Genomic DNA, 25,168 nt, shown 5'->3' on the forward strand with positions numbered 1-25,168 from the left:
GTGTGTGTTCAGTGTGTGTGTGTCCAGTGTGTGTCAAGTGTGTCCAGTGTGTGTGTGTGTGTGTCCAGTGTGTGTGTGTGTCCAGTGTGTGTCAAGTGTGTCCAGTGTGTGTGTGTGTGTCCAGTGTGTGTGTGTGTGTGTGTGTCCAGTGTGTGTTCAGTGTGTGTGTCCAGTGTGTGTTCAGTGTGTGTGTGTGTCCAGTGTGTGTGTGTGTGTGTGTGTCCAGTGTGTGTGTGTGTGTCCAGTGTGTGTGTGTGTATGTCCAGTGTGTGTGTGTGTCCAGTGTGTGTCAAGTGTGTCCAGTGTGTGTGTGTGTGTGTGTCCAGTGTGTGTGTGTGTGTGTGTGTCCAGTGTGTGTTCAGTGTGTGTGTCCAGTGTATGTTCAGTGTGTGTGTGTGTGTCCAGTGTGTGTGTGTGTGTGTCCAGTGTGTGTGTGTGTGTCCAGTGTGTGTGTGTGTGTGTCTAGTGTGTGTATGTGTGTCCCAAGTGTGTTTGTGTGTGTGTGTCCAGGGTATGTGTGTGTGTGTGTTTGTCCTGCGTGTGTGTGTCCAGTGTGTGTGTGTGTGTGTGTGTGTCCAGTGTGAGTGTGTCCAGTGTGTGTGTGTTTGTCCAGTGTGTGTGTGTGTGTGTGTGTTTGTGTGTGTCCAGTGTGTGTGTGTGTGTGTCCAGTGTGTGTGTGTGTGTGTGTCCAGTGTGTGTGTGTCCAGTCTGTGTGTGTGTGTGTGTCCAGTGTGTGTGTGTGTGTCCAGTGTGTGTGTGTCCAGTGTGTGTCTGTGTCCAGTGTGTGTGTGTGTGTGTGTGTGTGTGTGTGTGTACATTGTGTGTGTGTGTGTGTCTAGTGTGTGTGTGTGTCCAGTGTGTGTGTGTGTATGTCCAGTGTGAGTGTGTCCAGTGTGTGTGTGTCCAGTGTGTGTGTTTGTCCAGTGTGTGTGTGTGTGTGTGTGTGTGTGTGTGTGTGTATGTGTGTGTTTGTGTGTGTCCAGTGTGTTTGCATGTGTGTGTGTGTGTTTGTGTGTGTCCAGTGGGTGTGTGTGTCCAGTGTGTGTGTTCAGTGTGTGTGTGTGTGTGTGTGTGCATGTGTGTGTGTGTGTCCAGTGTATATGTGTGTGTGTGTGTGTCCGGTGTGTGTGTCCAGTGTGTGTGTGTGTCTAGTGTGAGTGTGTGTCCAGTGTGTGTGTCCAGTGTGTTTGTGTGTGTCCAGTGTGTGTGTGTGTGTATGTGTCCGGTGTGTGTGTGTGTGTGTGTGTGTGTGTGTCGTGTGAGTTTGTCCAGTGTGTGTGTGTCCAGTGTGTGTGTTTGTCCAGTGTGTGTGTGTGTGTGTGTGTTTGTCCAGTGTGTGTGTGTGTGTGTGTCCAGTGTGTGTGTGTGTGTCCGGTATGTGTGTGTCCAGTGTGTGAGTGTGTCCAGTGTGTGAGTGTGTCCAGTGTGTGTGTGTCCAGTGTGTGTGTGTGTGTCCAATGTGTGTGTGTCCAGTGTGTGTGTGTGTGTACAGTGTGAGTGTGTCCAGTGTGTGTGTGTGTGTGTGTATGTCCAGTGTGTGTGTTTGTCCAGTGTGTGTGTGTGTGTCTAGTGTGTGTGTGTGTGTGTCCAGTGTATGTATGTGTGTGTGTGTGTGTGTGTGTGTGTATGTGTGTGTCCAGTGTGTGTGTGTCCAGTGTGAGTGTGTCCAGTGTGTGTGTGTGTCCAGTGTGTGTGTTCAGTGTGTGTATGTGTGTGTACAGTGTGTGTGTGTGTCCAGTGTGTGTGTGTGTGTATGTACAGCGTGTGTGTGTATGTCCAGTGTGAGTGTGTCCAGTGTGTGTGTTTGTCCAGTGTGTGTATGTGTGTGTTTGTGTGTGTCCAGTGTGTGTGTGTGTGTCCAGTGTGTGTGTTCAGTGTGTGTGTGTGTGTATGTGTGTGTGTGTGTGTGTGTGTGTGTGTCCAGTGAATGTGTGTGTGTGTGTGTCTGGTGTGTGTGTGTATTTGTGTGAGTGTGTCCAGTGTGTGTGTGTCCAGTGTATGTGTGTGTTTGTGTGTCCAGTGTGTGTGTGTGTCCAGTGTGTGTGTGTGTCCAGTGTGTGTGTGTGTGTCCAGTGTGTGTGTGTGTGTCCAGTGTGTGTATGTGTGTGTACAGTGTGTGTGTGTCCAGTGTGTGTGTGTGTGTATGTCCAGTGTGAGTGTGTCCAGTGTGTGTGTGTGTGTGTGTGTGTGTGTGTTTCCAGTGTGTGTGTGTGTGTGTTTGTGTGTGTATTTGTGTGTTTCCAGTGTGTGTGTGTGTGTGTGTGTGTGTTTGTGTGTCTCCAGTGTGTGTGTATCCAGTGTTTGTGTCCAGTTTGTGTGTGTTCAGTGTGTTAAAGTTGCTGAGGAACCCCAAACATCATGAACCCTAAACCCTGGATAGAGGGGCTCAGTGAATGTGGAGTGGAATGTGTTCAGGTGGGTCAGTGTGTCAGAGGAGACTCTGTAGAAGGACAGAGTGCCGGCTGGCCAGTCCAGATACACTCCTACTCTGTGGGAGCTGGAGGAGGGGACGTCTATGGTAGTGGACTTATAATTGTGCCTGGGATAGTAACTGGCTCTGTATCTGTTGTCAGAGCAGAACAGACTCCAGGACTTGTCATTACATCCAATCCCACAGTCATTACCCCTTCCTCTCCTGCTGATTCCTTTATATGCTACTCCTATATCAACCCCTCCCCCACTCCACTCTACCTCCCAGTAACAGCGCCCAGTCAGACCCTCTCTACACAGCACCTGTCTCCAGACCTCAAATCTCTCTGGGTGATCAGGATACGGCTGCTCCTCTCTCCTCCATGTCACCTTTCTGTTCTCCTCAGACAGAGAGAGGCGTCTGTTTACTGTGTTTGGGTCCAGTGTGAGATCACAGACATCTGATGGATGAAACCAGACACAATATTAGAAATCATCATCATTCACATTAGAATGTTAACTCACTTTTCACTAATTCATTTAATGTAGATGTTTCTAGGTATCAAAAGGAGAAGTTAAGGTAACTTGAGATTTGTTCAATGATCATATGTTATACTGTATGGTAATATAAAACACACTTATTCCCATTAATTACACACACACACATCCTGAACACACACAAACACATTGAACACACACTCACACCTGTATGCATGCATGAACACACACACACATCCTGAACACACACACACTGGAAACACATCCTGAACACACACTGGACACACACACATCTTCATGCATGAACACACACACACATTTCTAAAGTAACACGAACACACCACACACATACACAGACACACACATTGTCAAAGCAACTCTTTGTAAACTTTGGTGTCCCTGATTTGTGCTTCTGTAGAACTACAGCTGATATTTAATATGACCAAGTAAGTAATGATGGTGGTCTTTGACTTTGACTTCACTTGAATTAAGACTTATTCTTAGTCATATTCTTCACAGCAGTCAACACTCACATTTTCTAAGTCCAGGTTTCATTGTGTTCTCTCCACCATGTTCCACACTGTAGCGGTAAGCAGAAGAACAGACAGTCATTGAGGGATACACCTGAACTCACACACACACACACACACACACACACACACACACACACACACACACACACACACACACACACACACACACACACACACACACACACACACACACACACACGACACACGGACACACACAACACACACACTGGACACTCACACACACATTCAGCATATAACTTTGTATAAGCGGTGGTAAGAATGTTTGTCTGTGTGTGTATGTATGTGTCCAGTGTGTGTGTCCAGTGTGTGTGTGTGTCTGTGTGTGTGTGTCCTGTTTGTGTGTGTGTGTGTCCAGTTTGTGTGTGTCCAGTGTGTGTGTGTGTGTGTGTGTCCAGTGTGTGTGTGTCCAGTGTGTGTGTGTCCAGTGTGTGTGTGTCCAGTGTGTGTGTGTGTCCTGTGTGTGTGTGTGTGTCCAGTGTGTGTGTGTGTCCAGTTTGTGTGTGTGTCCAGTTTGTGTCCAGTGTGTGTCCAGTGTGTGTGTGTGTGTGTGTTTGTGTGTTCAGTTTGTGTGTGTTTGTCAAGTGAATGTGTGTGTCCACTGTTTGTGTGTGTGTGTGTCCAGTGTGTGTCCAGTGTGTATCCAGTGTGTGTGTGTTTGTCTGTCCAGTGTGTCCAGTGTGTGTGTCCAGTGTGTTTGTGTGTGTGTGTGTGTGTGTGTGTGTCCAGTGTGTGTGTGTGTTTGTCCAGTGTATGTGTGTGTCCAGTGTGAGTGTGTGTGTGTCCAGTGTGTGTGTGTGTGTGTGTGTGTCCAGTGTGTGTGTGTGTCTAGTGTGTGTGTGTCCAGTGTGTGTCCAATGTGTGTGTGTGTGTCCAGTGTGTTTGTGTGTGTGTCCAGTGTGTGTGTTTGTCCAGTGTTTGTGTGTGTCTAGTGTACTGTACACACACATTGGATACACACTGGACACACACACACTGGACACACACACACACACACACTGGACACACACACACACACACACACACAGTCTTTATATAACTTTGTCCAAGTGGTGGTCAGAATGTTTGTCTTAACTAGCCTGATAACTCCAACATGTCTGATATGAACATTGACATAAACCCTCTACATACTTGAGTTTCTCCAGTCTGCAGTGTGGATCCTCCAGTCCAGCAGAGAGCAGTCTGACTCCTGAGTCTCCTGGGTGATTGTAGCTCAGGTCCAGCTCTCTCAGGTGTGAGGGGTTTGACTTCAGAGCTGAGACCAGAGAAGCACAGCCTTCCTCTGTGACTAGACAGCCTGACAGCCTGCAAAGAGTCAAATCATATTAAAACCACACTGCAATTCTTTGGTGGTCAAAATAGTGGCAGTATATTTTTTCAAAATGTTCAGATACATCAGTGTCCATAAATCTGCCATATCTATTCATAAATTAATGTATCATTATTAGAAATTATCAAAGTATTGCTTGTTGATAGAAACATGTATAGTACAAATATTTGAGTAAACTGACCAGAACAGTTTAAAAAGCAGTATCAGTCGAAAGACAGACAGTGAGGTATCAGATTTAGATTGTATTGAGTATACAGTCCACACCATATCTAGTTTGACAGTGAAGCTAATATTTTAAATGTGGCTCTATACTCCAGCATTTTGGATTTGAGATCAAATGTTTCATATGAGGTGACAGTATATAATGTCACCTTTTTTTTGAGGGTATTTTAATACATATATTTTTCACCATTTAGAAATGAAAGCACTTTATGTATCTAGTCCCCCTATTTGAAGAAGTCATAAGTATACTGACCAATTCACTTATAGTGTATTAAAGTAGTCAAAAGTTGAGTATTTGGTCCCAAACTCGTTGGTTGCATTTGCAGTTTGTTTTGGTTGTGTTTTGGGTTATGTTTTGCCCAATAGTAACTGAATGGTGGATGATGACTGGAGTAATTTTCTGTCTAAGTGAGTAGATAACATGTTTCTAAACACTACTAAAGTAATCCTGATGATGCCTTGATTAAGAAAAATCATGAATGAATCATGAATAATAATGAGTGAGAAAGTTACAGAGGCTACAACAAAACATGCTAACCTCTCACCATTACCAATAACAGAGGGGGTATGATCCTTGTTCCTCTTATTCATCATTATTCACGATTCATTCATGATTATTCATAATCATGGTAGCATCCACATGAATGTAGAAGTGTTCAGAAACATCTTCTATTCTTACTGACAATACAAGTGAAGTGACTCCAAAATGACAGGACATTATTAACATTGCAGTTTCTATCAGGAAAAACATAATCTAAAACACAACTAAAAAAACTGCAAATGCATTCAACAAGTTTGTAGAATCACAAGCTTGATGTAATCACTGCAGGTAAGGAATATGGGACCAAATACTAAACTTTTGACTACTTTAATACAATATAAGTGAATATGTCCAAATTATTAAGACTTTTTCAAATGGGAGAAATAGATACATAAAGTGATTTCATTTCTAAACAGTAACAAAGATATGTATGCAAATACTCTCAAATAAAAGGTGACATTCTGTACTGTCGCCTAATATGAAACATTCTATCTCAAATCCAAAATGATGGAGCATAGCACCAAATGTAAAACTGTAAGCTTCACTGTCCAAACACATATGGTGTGGACTATGTGTGCCTGGTAAACACATGTGGATCTGGTGAACAGTTATCACTTGTTGACCAACTACAGGAATACTGACCTCAGAGTCTCCAGTTTACAGTGGGGATTCCCCAGGACAGCAGAGAGCAGCTTCACTCCTGAATCCTTCAGGTCATTGTTACTCAGGTCCAGCTCTCTCAGGTGTGAGGGGTTTGACTTCAGAGCTGAGACCAGAGAAGCACAGCCTTTCTCTGTGACTCCACAGCCTGACAGCCTGACAGAGAGATCATCATGATTTCACAAACACACTGTTAATTTAACACCAGTAGTGTAGAAGGACAATGGCAGATGCATTTGGTTTATTCTCTCAAACAACATATAGATTCATCTTCCGTCTCCTAGAATTGTATGGTCATATTGTTATACTAATGTGAACATCAATGCATTGATTCAGTAAGTTTTTCAATGTAATACTATATATTATATACATATTATAATACATATATTTCTCTAAACTTAATATTTCTTCCTGATGATTAGTACTTAAATGTCATTTTATGTACTCACAGAGCAGCTCTGGAGGCTTTGACCACTGGCAGCAGCCTCAGAAGACCTTCCTCTGATCTGGAGTATTTCTTCAGGTCAAACACATCCAGCTCCTTTTCTGAAGTCAGCAACACAAAGACCAGAGCTGACCACTGTGCAGGTGACAGTTTGGCTTCTGAGAGACTTCCTGATCTCAGGTACCATTGGATCTCCTTCACTAGAGAATGGTCATTCAGTTCATTCAGACAGTGGAACAGATTGATGCACCTCTCTGGAGAGGGATTCTCTCTGATCTTCTCCTTGATGTACTTGACTGTTTCTTCATGGCTCTGTGAGCTGCTTCTTGTCTTTGTCAGTAGACCTCGTAAGTGCTTCTGATTGGACTCCAGTGAGAGGCCCAGAAGGAAGCGGAGGAACAGGTCCAGGTTTCCTGTCTCACTTTGTAAGGCTTTATCCACAGCACTCTTGTAGACAGTAACTTCAGTAACATGCGGTTTGGCCATTAGATTCTCATTGTTGTTGATGAATGAGAGGAACACATATACAGCAGCCAGAAACTCCTGAATGCTCAGATGCACGAAGCAGTACACCTTGTCCTGGTACAGCCCACATTCCTCTTTAAAGAGCTGTGTGCACAATCCTGAGTACACTGAGGCTTCATTGACATCAATCCCAGCCTCTTTCAGCTCTTCTTCATAGAAAATCAGATTGCCATTCACAAGCTGTTGAAAAGCCAGTTTTCCCAGTGACAGAATGCTCTCTTTATTCCAGTGTGGACCTGTCTCTTCTTTCCCAAGATACTTTTCATTCTTCTGTTTGGTATGAAACTCCACAAGGTGTGAGTACATCTCAGTCAGAGTCTTGGGCATCTCTTCTGTCTTGTCTGTACTCAACATGTGTTCAAGGACTGTTGCAGAAATCCAACAGAAGACTGGAATGTGGCACATGATGTGGAGGCTCCTTGATGTCTTTATGTGTGAGATGATTCTGCTGGCCAGGTCCTCATCACTGAATCTCTTCCTGAAGTACTCCTCCTTCTGTGGATCATTGAACCCTCGTACCTCTGTCACCTGGTCAACACACCCTGAAGGGATCTGATTGGCTGCTGCAGGTCGGGTAGTTATCCAGAGGAGAGCAGAGGGAAGCAGATTTCCCTTGATGAGATTTGTCAGCAGAGCATCCACTGAGGTTGACTCTGTGATGTCACAACATATCTTGTTCTTCTGGAAGTCTAGGGGCAGTCGGCACTCATCCAGACCATCAAAGATGAACAGAACTTTGTACTTGTCGTAGTTGGAGATTCTTGATTCTTTGGTTTCGATTGAGAAGTGATTGAGAAGTTCAATGAAAGTGTATTTTTCCATTTTCATCAAATTCAGCTCCCGAAAAGGAAAGGAAAATACAAATTGGACATCCTGATTTGCTTTTCCTTCAGCCCAGTCCAGAATGAACTTCTGCACAGAGACTGTTTTTCCGATGCCAGCGACTCCCTTTGTCAGCACAGTTCTGATAAGTTTGTCTTGTCCAGTTAAGGGTCTGAAGATGTCGTTACATTTGATTGCAGTCTCTGGTCTGGCTTGTTTCCTGGTTGTTGTCTCAATCTGTCTCAGCTCATGTTCATTATTGACCTCTCCTTTTCCACCCTCTGTGATGTAGAGCTCTGTGTAGATCTTATTGAGAAGTGTTGGGTTTCCTTGTTTAGCAATCCCCTCAAATACACATTGAAACTTCTTCTTTAGATTAGATTTGAGTTCACTTTGGCAAATCACAGCAAGCTCATCTGAATGAAGAAATAACACAGAGGATATTAATATCTGTTTTAATGCCTACAGTATTGTAAAACTGTGTTATAAAGTTTAAATTATAATAATTTATTCTCTTAACTGTCTGTATAGATCTCTTATTGATGGTATTATTAATGTTGTCTCTCTCTCTCTCTCTCTCTCTCTCTCTCTCTCTCTCTCTCTCTCTCTCTCTCTCTCTCTCTCTCTCTCTCTCTCTCTCTCTCTCTCTCTCTCTCTCTCTCTCAATTAATCACCACAACACATCCCTGCTGCTACTTGATGAGGTCACTAGGTGTTGTGTTAAGGCTGCTACAATATCACTGAGTTACACAGCTACTTTAGCTGTACTTTAGCTACAGCTTTTAAATGTTCTAAAACAGCATTCAACATGAGGCAGACAGCTCTTACTTTTCTCCAGTGTGTCAGCAAGCTCCTTCTGGTTCATTTTCCTCAGGACGTGCAGTGTGATCTTCAGAGCCCCCTCTCTGGCACTGCTCTCCTGCTTCTCATCTTCAGCATCCACCACTTCCTTATCCTGCTTCTGACTCTCAAAGCCTTCTGGGAGTTCTGGACTAAGAATCCTCTTGAACATCTTCAGCTCGTTCTTCACAAATGTCATAATATTCTCTTCAAGCAACTGAAATAAATCAAGTATATAAGTTAAGCAAGAGACTAAATGCTTTCTCATTAACACATGAATGAATGATTGACAGATCAACTTTACTTGAGGTAAACAAAAACAAATGTACATAACAGGACCACATACACTGAATATGGAGGCCAGGTCTGTTTGATGACTCTGGGAAGACTGGCCACTGAGAATCTCTGACTCTGATCTCTCCTTTTGGTTTCTGTGGACAAAACATCAGATTACATTTCCTCATCCAGGGAGTGCACACACACACACACACACACACACACACACACAGACACACACACACAAACACACACACACACACACACACACACACACACGGAGGGAATGTTTTGTTTGTTTAATATTGTTTCAGGACTATGAAAATGGAAAAAAGGATTAGCCTAAGGTTTATGAAAACAACAAAAATAAATGGGAAAATGGGAGAGGAGAAATGACTAGAGACAGTGTTGTTTAACTCACTGACCATGACCCATGAGTTCTTCTTACCTTTGTTCAGTAGAAAAGTCTCCCTCTCTAAACTTCATAGGAGCTTCCATAGACTTGTCACTCTTCATGGACACACAGCTGGGTACAGGGGAGGCTGGTCTCTCCTGCTTGATTGGGCTTCAACACAACAGAGACAAACATTACGTCTCTCATCTACTCTGAGCTCAGATGGGGAAACATAACAAGAGTTTCATTCTAAAACGCTATATATCCATATTCAGAAATGTTCGTCAATTAGCTTTTATTGTTTAAAGAAATTATGAAAGAGATTGGTGTGTTTTTTCACTAGCTAATCATGGCATGGGGTTGTTCAATGACAGACATGTATTTGTTTAAAATCTATCACTTGATGGTTTCATTTCAGAGAGACAAATAATCATGTTTTTATTGCAAAATGCTACATATCTGCCTCACTCTCAGAGAAATAAGTAGTACTGCTAGGTTTTACACAGTAATAATATATATCTGCCTCACTCTCAGAGAAATAAGTAGTACTGCTAGGTTTTACACAGTAATAATATATATCTGCCTCACTCTCAGAGAAATAAGTAGTACTGCTAGGTTTTACACAGTAATAATATATATATCTGCCTCACTCTCAGAGAAATAAGTAGTACTGCTAGGTTTTACACAGTCAAATGTGGCCGACCGGCTCGATTCGGTCTTATGTAGCAACATTTGAAATTGTGTTTTTTTTTTTACATTGGATAAAAGTAGAGACTCAGCTAGAAAAAGGTATATCATACACTACAGTTGAGGAACAATGGGAAAGTAATTCTGCTTTGAAAGATGATAATCTTGTAACCTCAATTTTGAGAAAATGGTCTTTGAATGTTTTGGTTCACCTACTGGAGAGCTCTTCTTTATCTACAGTGGCAGATAATGTCACCCATCTAAATAAATATTTTTTAAAATATATATAGTTAACTAAATGTATGGTGTTTTTGGTTTATGTCAGTTTCATTGTTTGTTATGCTATAAATTGTTATTTTATGGTTGTAAGTGGTAAAATGAACTAGAAAATGTCATATTTTGCAACCATTTCTGATTAAAAAACACATGTGAAAAATTGTGGAAATAGCATTTAGGAAATAAACTCTTAATAATTCTTAAACAAAATTGTCATCTCACCTCTTAGCTTTGGTGTCATGTTCCCCAGAGAGACTCATTTTAGAGGCAGGGCCCCCCTCCTCTCTCTCCCCAGAGAGACAAATTTTAGAGGCAGGGCCCCCCTCCTCTCTCTCCCCAGAGAGACTCATTTTAGAGGCAGGGACCCCCTCCTCTCTCTCCCCAGAGAGACTCATTTTAGACCACTGACCCCTAAACAGAGATCCAACATGTTGGTTGTAGTTAACACAGTAATTCTTGAATGTGAATTGTTATCATTTATTAATTATCTCTTACAAAACATTTACTAACAGACATATCGAAACAGTCAGGTGATTTAATGCAATCACATGAATATGTAGTTGTGACATCTCTTCTCCATGGCCATGTCACACACTTAATTGTTTTCATTAAAAGTCGGCCATTTATTATTTTTGAATCTGTTATTTTCTAAACGTATCTGAGAATGTAGACAGAAGGGCTAAAACAGGCTTGATTGATCTGGGGGGGATCAGTGATCTATACAGAAAGGTTTTTTGCAACAATTAAGAGATTTTATATTATTTAAAGTAGGCTAGGTTATAATGTATAACAGTTTTTTTGTTGTTGTGTAAAGTAGATCAAGGTCTATACCTCAGCAAGTGCGACCCGTCATTCAGGGCAGGTGGCCTTTCCTGTTTTGCATGTTATTGTGGCATTAATAAATGTCACATATCAGTTTGCTAACAATGTAAAAAATATATACACTACCGGTCAAAAGTTTTAGAACACATACGCATTCAAGGGCTCGTCTTTATTTTTACTATTTTCTACATTATAGAATAATAGTGAAGACATCAACACTATGGAATAACACATATGGTATCATGTAGTAACCAAAAAAGTGTTAAACAAATCAAAATATATTTTATATTTGAGATTCTTCAAATAGCCACCATTTGCCTTGATGACAGCTTTGCACACTCTTGGCATTCTCTCAACCAGCGACCCGTCATTCAGGGCAGGTGGCCTTTCCTGTTTTGCATGTTATTTTGGCATTAATACGTGTCACATATCAGTTTGCAAAAAATGTCATTGAGTTAATCATTGAGTTAATAAAGCCGCAAAAAAACATGGTCTCTTTTTTGTTTTCTTGAGTAAGGCAGCTCCAAAATGCAGGTGTTTCAGCCTAGCTCAGTGCTTTCTGTGGTGGTGGGGCAAGCCAGAAGAAAATACAGAGCGTTGCTTCGTGATTGGCTCAGTGTTCTGTCACTCATGGGGACACTACGTCACCGCCAAGTCTAAGGGTAGAGCTAGAAAATTCAAGCCCCTTGGGTGCTGCCACAGAGTTACATTAGAAGTGCCCATCCAAGAAGGTCATTGGCCACAGATAAAATGACGTCAAATCACATTATATCTACAGTAGCTTTGATTGAACTGATCAGGTCAACATCATACTTTCAAAATCTTAGCCAGCAGTCATCATCATGAATCAAGTCGACAATCTACAGGCAAATCCTTTTTAATCCTTGTCATATGAAGAGAAACAATGAAGAGAAATGATAGGACAGCTGTTGGGACTCTGCTGTTGGGACTCTGCTGTTGGGACTCTGCTGTTGGGACTCTGCTGTTGGGACTCTGCTGTTGGGACTCTGCAGATGGGACTCTGCTGTTGGGACTCTGCTGTTGGGACTCTGCTGTTGGGACTCTGCTGTTGGGACTCTGCTGTTGGGACTCTGCTTTATGGAGGCCCTAACAGTTTGTGGCCACCGTTTCTCACCATTATAGTGCAATGAATGTATTGTTTAGTGTTGTGTTGTGGAGTGGCTTTGCTGGCATGCATCCCCCTTTATTTATGTTTTGCCCCACCAAGATTGACATGCTAAAATCGCCACTGACCTCAGCTATAGCCTAGATGACCAGCCTAAACCTGTTCAGATCTGTTCCCATAACGTTCTAACAGTAACAGTAGCAGGAGCCTAGTCCTGATACAGATGGAGGTCTATACCTCAGCTATAGCCTACATATCCTAGATGACCAGCCTAAACCTGTTCAGATCAGTTCCCATAACGTTATAACAGTAACAGTAGCAGGAGCCTAGTCCTGATACAGATGGAGGTCTATACCTCAGCTATAGCCTACATATCCTAGATGACCAGCCTAAACCTGTTCAGATCAGTTCCCATAACGTTATAACAGTAACAGTAGCAGGAGCCTAGTCCTGATACAGATGGAGGTCTATACCTCAGCTATAGCCTACATATCCTAGATGACCAGCCTAAACCTGTTCAGATCAGTTCCCATAACGTTATAGACCTAACAGTAGCAGGACAGAGCTTGTAGCCTAGGCATGGTATTTTACACACCATTTCCAACGGAGACTATCAGGTTTGTCAGCATGATATGTGATCATAGCTCAAACCTACTCTGACTATTGAATGTCTGAAGTCGACCTAACCTTATAATAGTTTGTAGTTTAGCCTTACCAGGGTCTGCCCGTCTTTCCTACATATCAACACATTTATCCGACTTCTAATGTTACCGAGAAATATGTGCTACAGTTTCAACAGCCATTGTGTAACTGCGTAGGCTACACACTTACTTTCACGTTCATATGAGGAAATCACATAACTTCTTACAGTCGCTGGTGCAGCCGCCTGTTCTCTTGTAGATGAAGTAGCTTTTATAGGCAACTCATTCAACCAGCCTAAACAACAGTAAATAAAAGATGTCAAATGGTCAAAAGTCAATCCTGATATAGCCATGTACATCAAAGAGAGGTGTATTGCTACAGATGTAGGATCTTAATTTTAGCCAGTTTGCTACAGCAGGAAAATAATCCTGCAGCAACAGGACATTTGAATTATTATGTGGATTATAATTAATGAACCATTTTATAATAGAAAAATTGAATTTATCATCTTCAGAAACATTTTTTAAAGCTTAAATACACTCAAATACACTACAAGTTTTAGTTATCCTGCTACAGGGTGATCAAATGAAGATCCTACATCTGTAGAGAGATTATGTTTTTATCTAAATAAGGCAGTTTGAGTTATTAGCAATAACGTTGCAACCGTCAGCTGCTGTAAACCTATGTGATTGGATGTTATAGACCCCCATCTGAACAGTTTCTTTCCCCATGCTGTAGCCCTCACCAACTGGCCATCTGGCCCATAGAGACTAAAGGACTATACACTCTATGCTGCACACCACATCAAGCCATCTCTGAACTGTACACTACCATCTGGTCCATAGAGACTAAATGACTATACACTCTATGCTGCTCACCACATCAAGCCATCTCTGAACTGTACACTAAATAACTGAACTATACTGCATTTGCACTCTGTTCATCTCTCTTAGATATATTTATACTGGTACTGTACATGTGGACATCCACCGTATATCAACTGTATACCCACTGTACTGTATATCTGTATACCAACTGTATACCCACTGTACTGTATATCTGTATACCAACTGTATTCCCACTGTACTGTATATCTGTATACCAACTGTATTCCCACTGTACTGTATATCTGTATACCAACTGTATTCCCACTGTACTGTATATCTGTATATCAACTGTATTCCCACTGTACTGTATATTAGTATACCAACTGTATTCCCACTGTACTGTATATCTGTATATCAACTGTATTCCCACTGTACTGTATATCTGTATATCCACTGTATTCCCACTGTACTGTATATCTGTATATCAACTGTATTCCCACTGTACTGTATATCTGTATATCCACTGTTCATTATCTTATAGCTCTATGCTCACTCTTCCTAGTTGTGTATAATGTTGTACAGACATTTGTGTAAACTCTTCTGTCTGTATTCTGTCTCTAAATGTTGTCTGTCACTATCACCATGTAGAATTATGTGTACAGATGTAAGATTTAATTTGATCACCCCCCCCACTGCAGAATAACTTTCCCGCAACGCAGGAAATGTAAAACTTGTAGTGTATTTTAGGTTTTAAAAGGCTTTTGAAGTTTGTAATTTCCACTTACAAATTCCAGACTTGAGTTTCGCTTAATAAAAATGTATCAACCGGTACAAAAATGTCCATTAATTATAATTCACATAATAATTTACATTTTCTGTTGCTGCAGGAATATTTTCCTGCTGTAGCAAACTGGCTCAAATTAAGATCCTACATATGTATGTGCAAATGTACTTGGCGAATAAAGGTGATTCTGATTCTGCAAAGGTTGAGTCTCTAGATTCCCTTGCTGCTCTGGGGAAATAATGAAATGGTTGTCATAGTGATTTAAACTGGGCCTGGTTATCTCCAAACTTTGAGACCATGTCATTTGTTATATTTCACCCTATTGATAAAGGAAGCTAGAAGGCTGAACCCAGAAGACAACTTTAAATCAACACTTACTGATATTATCCTAAAATCCTTTCACTCATATTGTTGTGTCTCTTTGTTCAACGGACGTCGGGTAGTCTGTGATATTAATATTGTATCAAACAGCGGGGCAGGGCAGTGAACCCAGGTCACTGGCGAAAAAGGCAAACACCCTAAGCATCGCAGCAATAGGGTTAAACCTAATTATAACCTGTCTATAGGGTTAAACCTAATTATAACCTGTCTATAGGGTTAAACCTAATTATAACCTGTCTATAGGGTTAAACCTAATTATAACCTGTCTATAGGGTTAAACCTAATTATAACCTGTCTATAGGGTTAAACCTAATTATAACCTGTCTATAGGGTTAAACCTAATTATAACCTGTCTATAGGGTTAAACCTAATTATAACCTGTCTATAGGGTTAAACCTAATTATAACCTGTCTATAGGGTTAAACCTATTGCTGCGATGGGAATTGTAACCTGTCTCACACTGCCCCCTATAAAAGCAAGTCCTGTGATTCGACTACTCAGACCCCTCACACATCCGGGCCGTGCATTCTGATGGCCTCACAGACACCATACTACTTCTGACACCAATGTAGCAAACAGCAGAGCAGGGAAGCGAAACCAGGTTGCACGTGTAAAAGGCAAACAACCTACGCATCGCACCAATAGGGTTAACCCACATGGTGGGAATTGGAATGTGGCTCACACTGCCCCCTCCGACCAGGAAGTCGACTACTCACATGTCCGGGCCAGTTTGATGGCCTCACAGCCGCCATTCCACTTCTCACACCAATGTAATTATCTGGCAACAGCTCTGGTGGACATTCCTGCTGTCAGCATGCCAATGGCACGCTCCCTCAAAACCTGAGACATCTGTGGCATTGTGTTGTGTGACAAAACTGCACATTTTCAAGTGGCCTGTTATTGTCCCCAGCACAAGGTGTACCTGTGTAATGATCATGCTGTTTAATCAGCTTCTTGATATTCCACCCCTGTCTGGTGGATGAATTATCTTGGCAACGGATAAATGCTCACTAACAGGGATGTTAACACATTTGTGCACAAAATCGGAGAGAAATATGCTTTTTGTGCATATGGAACATTTCTGGGTTATTTTATTTCAGCTCATGAAACATGGGACCAACACTTTACATGTTGCATTTATACACTGCTCAAAAAAATTAAGGGAACACTAAAATAACACATCCTAGATCTGAATGAATTAAATAATCTTATTAAATACTTTTTTCTTTACATAGTTGAATGTGCTGACAACAAAATCACACAAAAAATATCAATGGAAATCAAATGTATCAACCCATGGAGGTCTGGATTTGGAGTCACCCTCAAAATTAAAGTGGAAAACCACACTACAGGCTGATCCAACTTTGATGTAATGTCTTTAAAACAAGTCAAAATGAGGCTCAGTAGTGTCTGTGGCCTCCATGTGCCTGTATGACCTCCCTACAATGCCTGGGCATGCTCCTGATGAGGTGGCGGATGGTCTCCTGAGGGATCTCCTCCCCGACCTGGACTAAAGCATCCACCAACTCCTGGACAGTCTGTGGTGCAACGTGGCGTTGGTGGAAGGAGCGAGACATGATGTCCCAGATGTGCTCAATTGGATTCAGGTCTGGGAAACGGGCGGGCCAGTCCATAGCATCAATGCCTTCCTCTTGCAGGAACTGCTGACACACTCCAGCCACATGAGGTCTAGCATTGCCTTGCATTAGGAGGAACCCAGGGCCAACCGCACCAGCATATGGTCTCACAAGGGGTCTGAGGATCTCATCTCGGTACCTAATGGCAGTTAGGCTACCTCTGGCGAGCACATGGAGGGCTGTGCGGCCCCCCAAAGAAATGCTACCCCACACCATGACTGACCCACCGCCAAACCGGTCATGCTGGAGGATGTTGCAGGCAGCAGAATGTTCTCCACAGCGTCTCCAGACTCTGTCACATCTGTCACATGTGCTCAGTGTGAACCTGCTTTCATCTGAGAAGAGCACAGGGCGCCAGTGGTGAATTTGCCAATCTTGGTGTTCTCTGGCAAATGCCAAACGTCCTGCACGGTGTTGGGCTGTAAGCACAACCCCCACCTGTGGACGTCAGGCCCTCATACCACCCTCATGGAGTCTGTTTCTGACCGTTTGAGCAGACACATGCACATTTGTGGCCTGCTGGAGGTCATTTTGCAGGGCTCTGGCAGTGCTCCTCCTGCTCCTCCTTGCACAAAGGCAGAGGAAGCAGTCCTGCTGCTGGGTTGTTGCCCTCCTACGGCCTCCTCCACGTCTCCTGATGTACTGGCCTGTCTCCTGGTAGCGCCTCCATGCTCTGGACACTACGCTGACAGACACAGCAAACCTTCTTGCCACAGCTCACATGGATGTGCCATCCTGGATGAGCTGCACTACCTGAGCCACTTGTGTGGGTTGTAGACTCCGTCTCATGCTACCACTAGAGTGAAAGCACCGCCAGCATTCAAAAGTGACCAAAACATCAGCCAGGAAGCATAGGAACTGAGAAGTGGTCTGTGGTCACCACCTGCAAAACTAGTCCTTTATTGGGGGTGTCTTGCTAATTGCCTATAATTTCCACCTGTTGTCTATTCCATTTGCACAACAGCATGTGAAATGTATTGTCAATCAGTGTTGCTTCCTAAGTGGACATTTTGATTTCACAGAAGTGTGATTGACTTGGAGTTACATTGTGTTGTTTAAGTGTTCCCTTTATTTTTTTGAGCAGTGTATTTTTGTTCAGTATAGATAAAAACACAAAGCTTCCAGCAGAGGTCAGAGCTCTTCTGACAGCTGTCAGATGGTAGTGTGATGTCCGAAGCTTCGACAGTCATCATCACGTAGTATTGTTACTTTGATACAAGCATTGATACGTTGTGTCGAATCAGTAGTGCTTTGAAAACTGCAACGGCGCATCAGACCTCCGGTTTTAATCGTCCAATCCCTAGTGTCCACTGAATGTTGACTAGCAACAAGAAAGTGGTACCTAAAAGACTCCCACCATGAGTGCCCATTGAAGTGGCTCCAGACGAGGACATCTGAAATAAAAACCCTCCAACTTACAATATGGAGTAAAAAAACAAGTGGAGCAAACCAAACCAAACCAGACCAAATCAGAACAAACCAGACCAGACCAGACCAGACCAAACCAGACCAAACCAAACCAAACCAGACCAAACCAGACCAAACCAGACCAAACCAAACCAAACTAAACCCTGGGAGATACAAGACAGAAAGACTTTGTTCATCAACTTAAAGAAGCAGAGCTACAAAGAGGTGCCAGTCTTCTAACATCTCTAAGGCCAACCAGAACACTGGACCAGCTGCTCTTCAATATCACATAACAGATGGAACCCTTCTGACTAAAGAGATGACAAGCCAGCACAGGCATAAGCATACTGTCTATTGAGGTGGCGCCAAGAGGTGCGCCCAACGTGCTAACGTCCAACCTCAAAATATAAATGGAAATACCAAAGCCTGTAACAACATGTAGTCGTGACTGATACTTTTCACCTCATCTCCCTGTTACTGTTTGTTTAGGTAGTTATAGACAGTGCAGCAACACAAGGCCATATTCCTCTCAGCCCTTCCACTCTCTCAGGCTAATGTGTATTTATTAAAAGTAGACTATTTCTTTCAATCTGTTCTTTTCTAAACGTATCTGAGAATGTTGACTGAAGGGCTAAAATGGACATGATTGATCTGAGGGGGATCAGTGATCCGTACAGAAAGGTTTTTTGCAACAAGTAAGAGATTTTATATTATGTAAAGTAGGCTAGGTTTGATCACCTACAAATCGGTTTTAAGTCTAAACAGCGGGCAGGGCGGTAAACCAGGTCGCTGGCGAAAAAGGCAAACACCCTACGCATCGCAGCAGTGGGGTTAACCCTATTGCAGCAATGGGAATTGTAACCTGGCTCACACTGTCCCCTACAAAAGCAAGTCCCATGCTTCGACTACTCAGACCCCTCACACATCCAGACCATAAATTCTGATGGCCTCACAGACACCATACTACTTCTGACACCAATGTAGCGAACAGTGGAGCAGGGAAGCGAACCCAGGTTGCATGTGTAAAAGGCAAACAACGTACGCATCGCGCCGATGGCACCAATTGGGTTACTTGGTTGGAATTGTGACGTTGCTCATATAGCGAGGATCGCTACAATATAGTAGAACTATGATACAATTACAGTTATCACATCAAATGTTAAATGTAGAACTATAATATATAAATATATTGAATTTGACTTGCCCACATTCAGTTAGCGCCATTTTGTATGATTAAACTGACACGTACCTGTCTCAGTAGAAGTAGACTGTTAGGTCTGAGTGTTTTACTTCCTTTCACTGGACTAAAATTACACCATACATTTAATTTCTCTACACACTTTACAATCATTCCTGGCAGGATTCTCACCTTGTAGCCTGAATTCACAACCAGAACATGTCAAGTCATTGAGATATCTACTATTCTGCTCAGAGCACCTTCCTGATGACTAGCGCTCTGTACATTCCTATGGATGAGGCCTGAGCTGGAATGTGAAGCTAACTGAAGCTAGCTTTAGAAAACTAGTGTATCTAGCTTGCATCATAGTCCACCCCTCAGGCTACATACAGGTTTCAGCATGAGGCAGGCATCAACAGCCGAGTTGTAGGCTACAACCTGGGTCGTATTCATTAGTTTACTCTGCAGCCAACAGTTTTAAAATGTTGCATAAACAGTTTACTCCAAACGCTGTCCAACGTGACCTAAACGGTTTCCGTTGCCAAACGTTTTGCTACGGTGGGCACTAATGAATACACACAACCTGTTTTGAGGAAGTGTAAGTTGTTGTTAGTCTTTCCACAGTATTTATTAGTCTCTCTTTCACACAACATACCTTCCTGAGTGAAAAGAGTTAACAGTAGATTAGAAAGAGAAAATGTTAGTTGCTTGTTGTGTTTTAAGCCTGTTTTGAGAAGACAAGTCTATAGACCTATGATACAGTACACTCTTAGAAAAAAGAGTTCCAAAAGGGTCCTCTGGCTGTCCCCACAGGAGAACGCTTTTGGGTTCCAGGTAAAACCCTTCTTGCTTCCACGTAGAACCCTCTGAGGAAAGGATTCTTCATGGAACCCAAAAGGGTTCTACCTAGGACCAAAAAGGGTTCTACAAAGGGTTCTCCTATGGGGACAGCCAAAGAACCCTTTTAGATTCTAGATAGTGTAGGAGCGATCACCCTGGGGCACAAAGATGGAAACAGAAGGAATTCACCCCACGCATCTAATTTATATCCAAACATTTTAAGGAGAGTAGGCCTATTATAACACTGTCTACAAAACATATCATCAACTATATGAATACACATAACAATATCATCAACTATATGAATACACATAACAATATCATCAACTATATGAATACACATAACAATATCATCAACTATATGAATACACATAACAGTATCATCAACTATATGAATACACATAACAATATCATCAACTATATTAATACACATAACAATATCATCAACTATATTAATACACATAACAATATCATCAACTATATTAATACACATAACAATATCATCAACTATATGAATACACATAACAATATCATCAACTATATTAATACACATAACAATATCATCAACTATATGAATACACATAACAATATCATCAACTATATTAATACACATAACAATATCATCAACTATATTAATACACATAACAATATCATCAACTATATTAATACACATAACAATATCATCAACTATATTAATACACATAACAATACATTTACATTTACATTTTAGTCATTTAGCAGACGCTCTTATCCAGAGCGACTTACAGTTAGCACATACATTATTTTATCGAACCCACAACCCTGGCGTTGCAAACGCCATGCTCTACCAACTGAGCTATATCCCCTGCTGGCCATTCCCTCCCCTACCCTGGATGACGCTGGGCCAATTGTGCGCCGCCCCATGGGTCTCCCGGTCGCGGCCGGCTACGACAGAGCCTCTTCTCTTCCATTATCACCAGCCAGGAGACTAGTGTCAATGGACAGAAAGCTGCTGATTAATCTCACACAATTCTGCAAACCAGCTGCAAGAGGAATGTCTGTGTCTATTCCCTATAGTGCACTATGGGGAATAGGAAGCCATTTGGGATGCAGTCTGTCTGTACATACAAACCACTGTAGACATCTGTTTCTACAGAATGAGTCGCTACACTCACCGTCGACTTCCACAATGTGAAACACTAACAGCCAATTAAAACTAAAACAGTAACATGCATGTACAGCTACTCAGCCACCTAGCCTATGTGTGCGTGAAGCAGACCTGGGATCAAATAGTATTCAAAATAATAATATTATTTTGGCTAGGCTTGATTGAGCTTGCCTGGTGCTATTAACCAATAGACTAATTGCAATACTGCAAACACCGCTCCTGGCAGGCTAAAGCAAATGCTAAAAGTATATGAAAGATTTCTAATACTATTTGAACCCAGGTCTGGAAATATGGGTCCCATCAGTTAGCGGGGAGAAAACTATCCATCTATGTAGCATGTGCAAAAGCCATAGCCATAATCTCTCAATCTCAATACAAATAAAATAATATATTAAATTAACATGAAAGAACATCCCTTCTTTATGGTAAATGATATAGAAAATACAAGACCAAAACCTTGGAATGCCCTACTAGTATCCTGCTATCCACACACACAGAGCAAGTCATTCATTTAGCTACCTTCTCTACAGCTCAGTTCAAAAGCAGCTACTGTTATTAACCCATGGCTAGCTTGACAGAAAAAAAATACATTTCAATTGGCAAACTCTTCAAGGACTCAAGCTTGGCCACTCTACAACCAGATTTGGTTTAAAAAGTATGACTTGGTTTGGGGTGACAAGGTGACAAAGGTGCGTAACAAACAACTTTAATACCATATAAACTCATAAAACAAGGGTTTTCTTTTGTTAAATATCCCTGTAAAGCTTTAAAAGGTAGTACCTGTTTTTGTCTTCATTCAATCGTTTTTTCCACAATTACACACATAAATGTGTATTTCTTTCTACACCCTGGAGTGTAACATGTTATCATTTAATATATATATATATATATATATATATATATATATATATATATATATAAAGGGTCTTATACATTACTCTGTTGTAGACTAGTACAGTCCCCAATAAATATCCTCACAACAATCACTTCATAATCGTATCTGTATGTCCACTTTGTGTCATGATTAAACTGGATTTGAACCCAAATGCAGACAACTACACCGAGCCAGAGAAGGTTTAACAGGTTTATTTACAATGTTCAATTTGTCCAGGTTTCCAATAATAGGGGAAGAGCAAGTCCAGGTTACAGGGAGGGTAACAGATCCAGGCCAGAGCAGGTGTGGTACCGTAATGTCCTAGTGTCCGTGGTGAGTCCAAAAGGGAGGTCCGGTAGTGGAAAGCAGGATGGTGGTGGCAGGAGTGAAGCGGAGGCAGGAGTCAGGTTCCAATAATCTGTGGCACAGGAGAAAAGTAAATAGAACAGGCCAAAAAACACAAAGAGCGAAAACAAACAGGTTGAGTCGGCAGCTAGACTAACATGGTCGTCTTGACTATGATCTGACGATGAGTGGCAAGTTTGACCGGGTCTTAAAGGCTGAGGTGATTATGGTGAATGAGCTGCAGCTGGAACCCTGACTCCCGCACACCAGACTTCACTCCTGCAATCAAGGACAGACAGAGGGGAGGGGAAGAGCAGAGAGAGAGCTACCTAGCAGCAGTAGGCCTAACACTTTGTCTGTTGAGCAGAGTTCAGAGTTACAGTAAAATGTCTACGAAAAGTTTTGTATGAAAACCTTTTCTTCGATCAAACTGATAGACTTGTCCGTCAGCATCGCCTCGCTGTTCACAAACCTGTACCCAAACAGTTTCATCGTGGGTCCACAAACTCTCTGCACCACCTGGGCTAGTTTGTACGGTATGCTGAACCTCCATTTCTCTACTTGCTCGGAGGAGTTCTTCTGTGTTGAATACACTCCGCTAGTCTCATTGGAAGCCTGGGTGTTCTTTAGTACCCAGTCTTTCACCTGAGGAGTGAACGGGATCCCGGTGAACTTGTACATCTCCGCTGCCTTCCTCATAGGGAATCTAGCGATATCCTCGTACCGTACTAGCATGTACCTCCGCCTCAGCCACGACGGCTGCCTCAGGCCCACCTCCGCAGACATCCTGATGTTGTCACAGTGCCCTTTCAGGTTCCTCACCTCGTCGTCGTCAATGGGCACGTCCCCGTCCACGGCCCACTTCTTCCAGTTGTTGTACTTTGCAGAGAAGGCCACCATGCGTGAGGCCAGAACCGCCCTGGGGTCCCTCACCAGCTGGATGAACTTGATATCCAGACGAGGGTCCTCAGCGAGGGGTCTCAGGGTCTCCAGCTGATGCACCCGGACGGATTTAATGGCCCTGTGCTCCTTCTGCTGGCATGACTCGGACGCCATGGTCAGGTTGAGGGGACCACACTTCCTGGTCCGGCAGTGGTAGCGCTCAAATACTTTCTTAACAAACGGGCTACAGACGGACTCCTCACAGAGAGAGCTGCTAGATTCTCTCCTGAACAGGGCTGAGGTGACGTGGTCTACAGGAAGTGGGTCAATAAAGCTCTCCAGAGGGGTGAAGTCGCACAGGAAGAGTCCCTGGAGGACTTCTCGGTAGGCCCGGGCGGCGGCCGTGTCATTGGTCCCGCCGGTCTCTAACGTCAGCGATCTCTCGACGTGCCACAGCGGCTCAAACAGGTAGAACATGTTGTCGCCCTGCTGGTTGAAGAACTCGCCCACGAAGGAGGAGCCTGTCCGCGTGGTGGCCAATAGGAGGATGTGCTTTCTGTTTCCTGCTGATCCTATGACCTCTGACCTCTGCTCGGTGTAGTTCTCCAGACGTCTCTTCATGAGGGTGAAAGCAGGGTCCAGCTTGCTCAGCGTAGTGAAGGAGGAGCCATTGAACTTCAGGAGACCCAGGGCTGAGGCTGGGGCAGAGTTACTGGGCTGGAGGGGTGTCTGGGGGGTCTGCTTTGGGGTGAGCTTGTCTGAGACCCATGAGATAATATTGTTTTCCTTCTCAATGATGACCAGTGCCACAATGAAGACAAGGGAGATAGAGTACTTCAACCTCATTCTGTGATGTAGCTGTGCTGGGATATGCTGCTGTCACGGACTGTCTTCTTAATAGGTTCTGCCAATCCTCTTCTCCAGACTCCAGCTGCCTGTTCAAAGAGTCCTCCACTTGTTCGTTGTTGTATTTCCCATCGTAAACACGGCTGTTTCATTCATTTTATTTTGAAGCTCTCAAGCAACCAGTCGCCTAATCGACAGTTGTGCGCTCGATGGGTTCCCTCATGGTCTAACCCTCCAAAAGCACGCTGCCTTATTCATGAACAAAAGGCACCTTGTGTGGGAAAAGTTCATAACCCACTCCATGTCCGTTAGGCTATTTCTAATATCCCCAAGATGATTCCATAGACGAAGGTAGGCTACTAAAATACGCAAGCAAACGTTGACATTTTAGAAAGAAAAGTTTAGAAATAAAAAAAAGTATCTCAAACTGTCCACACGAAATATAAAGAAAATAAACTCAGATCAATAATGACAAGAAATTAACTGGGGGAAGATATGTGTAAAAAAAAAAAAAAACATTAACGTTTGGAAAATAATAATTTTACACATCTAATCCCAACGAAAGGGCAGGAACTCCAACCGTGACCGAGTGTGCCGCTCTACCTCTAAAAAATAATCAACTATATGAATACACATAACAATATCATCAACTATATTAATACACATAACAATATCATCAACTATATTAATATCATAACAATCGTCGTCTTACCTTTTATATGTCTCTCAATAGAAGTAGAGTCTGGAATGATCATTCGGTGGTGGAAAGTTCCTTTAGTTTGTTCTGCTCATTTCCATATCAGGTTCTACCTGTTCTCTCTCCCACTCCCTGTCTCTTTATAGCTCTTACAATGTGCCTTGGCATACATTCTACAAGTGTCTGGAACTCCAAATGTAGTTCTGATTTAGTGTTCCAAATGAAAACAATTTGATTAAACTGGTTAATATGGTTAAA

General features: G+C 42.5%; 2 protein-coding genes across 2 annotated transcripts; both read right to left on the reverse strand.

The window, feature by feature from the left end:
• Positions 1 to 1,272: 1,272 nt before the first annotated feature.
• On the reverse strand, positions 1,273 to 8,396 carry LOC311114459 (NLR family CARD domain-containing protein 3-like; the record flags this gene model as incomplete). The annotated part of the gene is made up of 3 exons (XM_084189708.1): positions 1,273 to 2,870; positions 3,441 to 3,468; positions 6,678 to 8,396. Coding segments are annotated over 3 exons (2,295 nt in total), but the record flags the coding sequence as incomplete, so codon positions are not given.
• Positions 8,397 to 22,337: 13,941 nt separating this feature from the next.
• On the reverse strand, positions 22,338 to 24,962 carry LOC311114460 (carbohydrate sulfotransferase 3-like). Its single transcript, XM_084189709.1, has 2 exons — positions 22,644 to 24,962; positions 22,338 to 22,558 (listed from the first exon to the last, which is right to left on the reverse strand). The coding sequence occupies exon 1, from the start codon at positions 24,211 to 24,213 to the stop codon at positions 22,876 to 22,878; it is 1,338 nt and encodes a 445-aa protein (XP_084045835.1). The 5' UTR covers positions 24,214 to 24,962; the 3' UTR covers positions 22,338 to 22,558; positions 22,644 to 22,875.
• Positions 24,963 to 25,168: the final 206 nt, after the last annotated feature.

Source organism: Coregonus lavaretus (assembly GCF_964263955.1).
Source record: "Coregonus lavaretus genome assembly, contig: HAP1_SCAFFOLD_1528, whole genome shotgun sequence".
NCBI lineage: Eukaryota > Metazoa > Chordata > Actinopteri > Salmoniformes > Salmonidae > Coregonus > Coregonus lavaretus.